The 6999-nt window shown below is 47.6% G+C and overlaps 1 protein-coding gene across 1 annotated transcript; it reads right to left on the bottom strand.

The window, feature by feature from the left end:
- Positions 1 to 125: 125 nt before the first annotated feature.
- CSUI_009384 (uncharacterized protein) lies at positions 126 to 4585 on the bottom strand (the record flags this gene model as incomplete). The annotated part of the gene is made up of 4 exons (XM_068069500.1): positions 2972 to 4585; positions 1755 to 1977; positions 1025 to 1176; positions 126 to 269 (listed from the first exon to the last, which is right to left on the bottom strand). Exons 1-4 carry the CDS (start codon positions 3245 to 3247, stop codon positions 126 to 128), a joined length of 795 nt encoding a protein of 264 aa, XP_067918524.1. The 5' UTR covers positions 3248 to 4585.
- Between the last annotated feature and the right edge of the window lie 2414 nt (positions 4586 to 6999).

Here is a 6999-nt window from a genome sequence, read left to right as displayed (position 1 = left end):
ATCCACCATGAAAGAAAGAAAGAAAGAAAGAAAGAAAGAGTGAGAAAGAAAGAGTGAGAAAGAAAGAAAGAAAGAGTGAGAAAGAAAGAAAGTCTGCCTTCTTGTTTTTTTCCTGTGTGTTGTCCTTACTCTAGATCATAGATTTTGAAAGGCAGCATGAGGTGTATAGGCATCTCGAACACTCCTAGGAGATCATCGTCTGCTACCACCCCTAATGTCGTGTCTCGATTGAAGAGCTCCACGCGAAGAACGCTGTAAGGCCAGTGGATCTAGTAGCCCCCACACATACAAACCACACGGAGACACTTGGAAGAGTCAGAAATGCAGCGAGTCTATTCCCCACACACAGAGATACATACATGTGCACACGTAGACGGGCTGAATTTTCAAATAGCTAGCGACACGTATATACAGAGAGAGATACAGATGTATACACGGATAGATGTAGAGATATAGTTTGTGATCTACGGACATTGTGAGGAGATAGAAACGTTTTATATGGTAGCATGTAAGAAAAGAACTACAGGGGAGAGAGAGATAGGGATGTAGCTCTAATGTAGGTAAGTAGATAGGACAACAAAGGGTTTAAAGACAGATAGAAAGACAGGGGTGCTATATGACGAACCTAAACATGTGTGGATGACACAGGAGAGCCGAGGCGTGGAGGAGGGAGAAAGAATAAAGAAGAGCCCGGCGTGAAAACGGCAAGATGAGATACAGTCCCAGGTATCTAGACAGAGATTCTACGACGAGGAGTTTGACTCTATAGATATACTCCTACATATGGAAACTGAGACGCATGCACCTCACACGTACAAATCGCTGCATGTCCTTAATAGACGAAGGAGAGACCCATACAAAACCGCATGCCCCCAAACACATCTCTTCTTCTGGACCTCTTCCTCTTCATTCAGAACATGTTCAAGAAAGAAAGACAAAAGAGTAAGTATCATATACTTTTACACAATGCTTTGCTTACGATGTATTATTCTTACTTAGTAGTAGTAGCATGCCTTTGCTTTACCTGTATTTCGATGCGTTCGTTAAAGATCGTATTGGGAAGCTTCGTCTCGTCTTTCTCTCCTTTGACGACTGCAGCGGTCTCATTCAAAGCATCTGGAGATATATCGAGAATGCTACTCCGATACACGGGCACCCCATTCAAGCTTATCCTTACTGCCGTAAACAAGGAAAAGTTACGGAAAGAAAGAAAGAGAAAGAAAGAAAGAGGAAGCGAAAACAAGACATAAACAAGAAAGCTCTGCAACTTTGAGGTGACTTCTACGCACATTTCATTATACAGGAGATCGCTATATACACATACAGATATAGATATGGGTAATGATCCTTATGTGCGGGAACATACATAGGGAGAAAGAGAGAATTCGATGGCGCGCTACGAAGATGGATGCACATATACACTCTCTGTAATCTAGTGAAGAGATGCTGTACATACACTATATTGAGATAGATCGATTCTGTAGTGACTTCGACATGCGAGCGAGAAGATAAGAGAACCTCTACAGAAACCGAGAGAGAGAGAGAAAGAGAGAAAGCAGACGCATCCTCTAGTCTTCTTCTTGTATGTATCTCCATATAAACCACTTATCCTCCCAACACCTTTCTTTCCCTTCTTTTCTCCTTTCCTACTGAGTAAAGATGAAGAAATGACAAGAATAGAGAGAATTGATGCTTCTATCTTGTTCAAGATATCAGGAGAGAAAGAAAGCAAAGTGTCAGTCACCGTAGCTTACCGTATCCCTTCGAAGGAGCAAGACTCGTAATCGTGAAATTCGGCTTATAGTCGGAGAGCGTGGCTGCTGTATCTTCCCTTCCAGGTTTGTTTGCGTCGGCATCATCTAGAGCCTGCTTCGCAAGAGGAGTCGACAGCTGTGAGGCTTCAAGATTATCTTCATAGACATCTATCACCTCTGGCAAAAGATAGGCGAGAAGAATCTGCAGACGGCCATACCCTTGCTAAAGACAAAATTAGGCAGACAAAGATAGAGAAGAAAGTTGAAATGTCAGAAGAAAGGGGCAAAAGTGAGAGAGAGAAAGAGAAAGAGAAGAAGAAAAGGAAAGAGAAAGAGAGCGATGCAGAACTCGTCGATCTTCATGAATGTACACGAATCATGCCTGAAAGAAGTTGTCCTTGTTTTCGCATGTCTGCTATGAAAAAGAAGCCCCGACCCCTATTGGAGATTCCTGGAGATATCTCCGCAGTTGGATCACCTATTACAGGGAGGGACGGATCATGAGAAGAAAATTCAAGAAAAGAAACAATCCACCATGTGACTGATAGAGAGAAACCCTAAAAAGATAGAGGTGTATGTGAAGGTGAGGAGAGAAGAAAGGCAGAAGCGAGAAAGAGAAGAATCTGTCGAGTGCTGAAGAGCCTCTTATTGACAAGTAGATATCAATCAATCGAGAGAAAGGCATTCATTCGCCCTAACGAAGCAGTAACAGTCTACACAACAGCATAGAATATAAAGATAGATAGATTAAAGATAGACTAAAGATAGATTAAAGATAGATAAATAAAGATAGATTAAAGATAGATTAAAGATATAGATGTATCTCTATGATGATGAACGACGGACAAATACAACATATACAGAGCGTGGTATCGGTATTTCCGGTCCTTCTTTTGCCCCCCCCGCTGTCCCTCTCTCCACCCCTACTACGCATACATACATATAGAGGCTTCTACCATACATCAAGAGTATCTTTTGAATAAGATATAAAGACAAGCCGTCTGTGGATTCTCTTCTACACACATGATGTACATACACCTCAATCAAGGCATGCTCTCCTTTGCTTTACCTCATATAAGAAAAACGGAATGCTTTTCTCCTGGCGTTCTACTTCTTTTCCTCTCCTGATCTTCTATCTTTGTTTCTTCCAGAGAAAGCAACGAGAATTGAAACAAGAAATAGAGAACGACCTCTTTCTTTCTTTGTATCTTTCTTACCGTCACAAGAGTATCGGAAGCTTCGTCAGGATGAGCTAAACACTGCCAGCAACTGAAGGGTGTTAACTCATTCGCTTCCGCCGGGATTCGCAGATCCTGTTGAAGTGCACCTGTTGATCTTTTTGCGGCTGTGACTACATGATTCCCGAGAGGAAGAACAACACAGGAGTTTGTCGAAGCCGATGCCGGAGCCGTCCACACAAGCTGGTTGTGCAGACTCCCACGGCGTTTCGCATCTTTGTGACTTGGCGGATTTGTCGTTGAAGTGGACGCCATCTTGTTGACAGACAGGAAGAAGAAGAAGAGAGAGAAGAAAAGACGACAGGAGCGAAAAGAAGAGAAGAAACGCCTGTCGACGGATAAAAAGGTGATGGCAGCCGTGTGTCTCCCAAACTCTGCCTAGAGTCTGAGAAAGAAAGAAAGAAGAAAGACGTCACGAGAAGCGCCGGGAAAGTCGATGCGGTAAAGAAAGTTGGGGTTTGGAATCTTGGGAAAGTTGTTGAGAACGGGTATAGAAAGAAAAGAAAGAAGCGACGGACACACACTTAAGCTGAAAAGAGAAGTTGCGCAATAAAGCGAAGGTGTGTAGTAGAAAGAGTCAAAAGAAAGAAGGAAAAAAGATGAATCGGAAGTGACAGATCTGCTGGCGGCTCCTCTTCTTAGAAGCGACGGGAATGTTCTGGTCCAAACAAGAGAACAACTAGCGACGAGGTAGCCGTCACATCGGTCCCCTCCAAGGAGATGCTCTAAGCCGCACTCGGGGAAAAGAAAAGAGACGGCCATTCAAAAGTCCGGACAAGAAGGAAGAGCGCCAGCCAGCACAGGCCCGTCTGTTGAGGCATAAGAAGGAGAAGAGAGCTATCAAACGGATGGCTGCATGTCGCGCCTACTCACTCAGCACATCTGCTCCAAGCCTAGGGGCTGCCCGTACGAAGAGCGGCGACCTTGGACGTGTAGTTCATTTAGCTCACTCTCACAGGAAGAGGAAATGCATTTTGAATTGTATAATGTCTCTCATGGTTTTCTAATGGTACGGGGAAGCGATGTAGCAGCAGCGCCCCCCTCTGTACAAGTAACGGCATCTGTCCGGAAAGACCTCCGGCTCTTTCCCTGTCGTTGTCAGGGTGGCGAGGTACCGTACTCTCAAGGTAGCCTGCCTGGGATGAAACAGACAAGCTAATGCTTTCTCGCTGAGTTGCTACTGCTTGAAAGATTGAGATAAGACAAAGTCAACAAGCATGCAAGAGAGGAAACAAAGAAAGAACTCCTACGACATACATCGCATGTCGTGGTCCCAGGATCGAAGCGAAAGAGCTCCCTCGCCTCGTGTCCCTTACTCTGTCCCCGCTAGGAGACAAAATGGCGTTTGTTACATCGAAGGCGATGGACCAATTTCCTTTCCTCTTGTGATGAATTAAGGTGTCATGCCAGGGTTTGAAACACCTCCCCGGACCAGACAACGACATATGGTCTGCCCCGAGATAACTGAAGGAGATAGCTAAGCAAATGGCCACCCTTCGCAAGTTGCTCTAAGCGTTGTCCAAAGATAGCATGCACTCGAAGAGCCGAGGTTCGAACGAGCTACTATCACTGTGCGTCTGAAGACGAACAGGTACGAATGTAGGAGTCGGGCAAACAAGACGATACCACCGGTGTAGATAGATGCTATCGGTAAACATTCGGGTGCCAGCCGGGTTTAGTTGCGGACGAAGGAAGAGGACCGCGGCTAGACGGCTGGCGGTGGAGGGGGAGGGCCACCCGGCTCTGTACGTTAGAACTGATCTTCCCGGGCCTCGCTATTGTAGACAAAGACATTTTCCATCAGTTCGCCGGCAACACACGTCAGCAGTGAACACACAGGGTGTGACAATGGAATACTACATCCATAAACACGGCTAAGCCTGTTGACTGCCCTCTAGGGAACTCCTTGGAAAGGAAAAGGCATAAACAAGCAGGACGTCTCCTACTGGATAGATTGGACGTCTTTCGAGACGGTAAGACACTGATTTCAGAGGGAAGTAACGACGATCCTCCAGTTAGCCGCGCGCTTAACGCGCACCAGAACTCGGCAGTTGTCGCCGCGTCGTCCACTCCCCTACTCTCGGACGATGTGACCGCCGGGCTCCGAGACCAGAATCTGAATTCATTAGTTGGTACAAAGTTTCACGGCTATGTGAAGCTATAGCAGCTTCAGGACAAGTCGAGCGTCACTTAGTGTGCCGCTCGACCGTCAAGTCCTTCGCGCAGGTCTAATTTTCCCACGGTCTGCCTGTTCAGCATCGGTCAGCTTCTCCCTCTGCAGGTTCTACAGGAAACTCGACTTTCTTCGAGAGGTTGGAACCTGGACAAGAAGTGTTATTCAGGGGAGTTTACATGTTGGGAAGGAGTTGGTATCTCCGGGGGTAGGACCCCGGACGAGAAAAGATATTTCGAAGAGCCTACGCCCTGAGACTGGGCGAATGGACCGACGTGAGCGCGGGCAAATTAAACGACTCCATTAGCTCCCGAAGGACACATGAGTTCTTCGCTGATCGATAGGGGGGCGCCCGCCCCCACGTAGCGAGTAGACTCTGTGTCGGCCTTGTCGGGACGACGACTTAAAAGTCAGCGTAGAAACCATTCTCCGCGGCAGCCCGACTCACTCTCAGAACGTGTTAGAAGGTACTCTGAACTCCTTTTCGATATGGAGGCCACTCGGTGGGCTGAAGAGTCTTCCGCGCTTTACAACAATACGAGTAGCCAGCGAGTTGCCGGGTATGCTACTGTCAAGCAGGTATGTCCACTCGTGTCAAGAGTGTGAGGAAGGAGGACTACACTGGTTGACGGGGACACTAAGTGGGTGACAATAAAAAGAAACAGCAGGTTGCCTAGACGTCAATATTCGTCCGAACGCATTTTCGCGGGCAAGAACCACATTATTTGTGGCACGCAGCTGACGCCTCTCATAGCCGTAGCCAATTCTCCATGTCGCGGTGGTTCACGCGCTGAAGTGTCCGGCAGTTATTGACAGAAGCTCCGCTCGTCTACGCTGTCACAGGTGGAGAGATTTGACTAGGGTGCGCCTCAAAACTTTAGACAGCGCAATGTAGTTCTACCAAACCCGCATCGCCGACAAGTAGGTGCTTTTCCGTTCAGCTTTTTGTTGTCTGGATGATGGACCACATAGAGTCCGATACCACCCACAACTGCAGCGGCAGATACTCAGCTCGCTGCATAGTCACACCGGGGTTCTTGGCCACCGATGTAGGGGCTAGAAGAAGAGCGAAGAAAGGTGTGCTGAACCGTTTACCTCTGCAATAGGCTACACGACAGGTTTTCCAGAGAGAGCTGTCTGTGGCGACCCGTACCAGGCCTAGAGCAGTAGTGTGGCAAACCGTGCATAGCTACCGAACGACCGCTCTCATAACGCTTGTACTACTCTACCAGGCCGTTCGGTGTTGCTGTCCATGCTGCCTGCAGTCTCCCACCCGCTCTATGATGCGAACAGACGACCCCAGAGAAAACAGTCCAACCTCGTACCGTAGACGCCGTAGGCTGCATTTCATCCTCGTTGTTGGATATGAATGCTGCACTCATCGCAGGGTTTGTCTTGTTGAGACAACGGCACCCATCCGTTCACGCTGTCTCGCGAGTACGGGGGACAAGAGAAATCGACAGAAGATCGAGAGAGATAAACCGACAGCTTCGTCAAGCGACCAAGTATCCAATCTGTCATATTTGGCGTGACCGGGAAAGGGAAGCTTCGCCCGCGGTCATCAGACCGTGCGGCTTCCAATCGTTGGGTCCAGAGTTTTTTGTCGGAACGGACTGAAAATGAAGGCAACCATCCGGCAGCACTGAGGCGCACACTTGTGCAAGGATATCCGTTCGTGGTCCCCTCTGCGAAACGGGCAAAGAATGGCAGTGCGCACGAATCAAAAAACTTGTGGCGCGACATGCATCCCACGACGTCTCTTCTTTTGTTCTGCAATGACAGTCACGGTGATCGTTCGTTCCTTCGTAAAGGTTCATTTGATGAGCTGGGAGCC

This window comes from Cystoisospora suis, assembly GCF_002600585.1.
Source record: "Cystoisospora suis strain Wien I chromosome Unknown contig_5586, whole genome shotgun sequence".
NCBI classification, from domain to species: domain Eukaryota; phylum Apicomplexa; class Conoidasida; order Eucoccidiorida; family Sarcocystidae; genus Cystoisospora; species Cystoisospora suis.
This window is presented reverse-complemented; position numbering and strand designations above follow the sequence as displayed.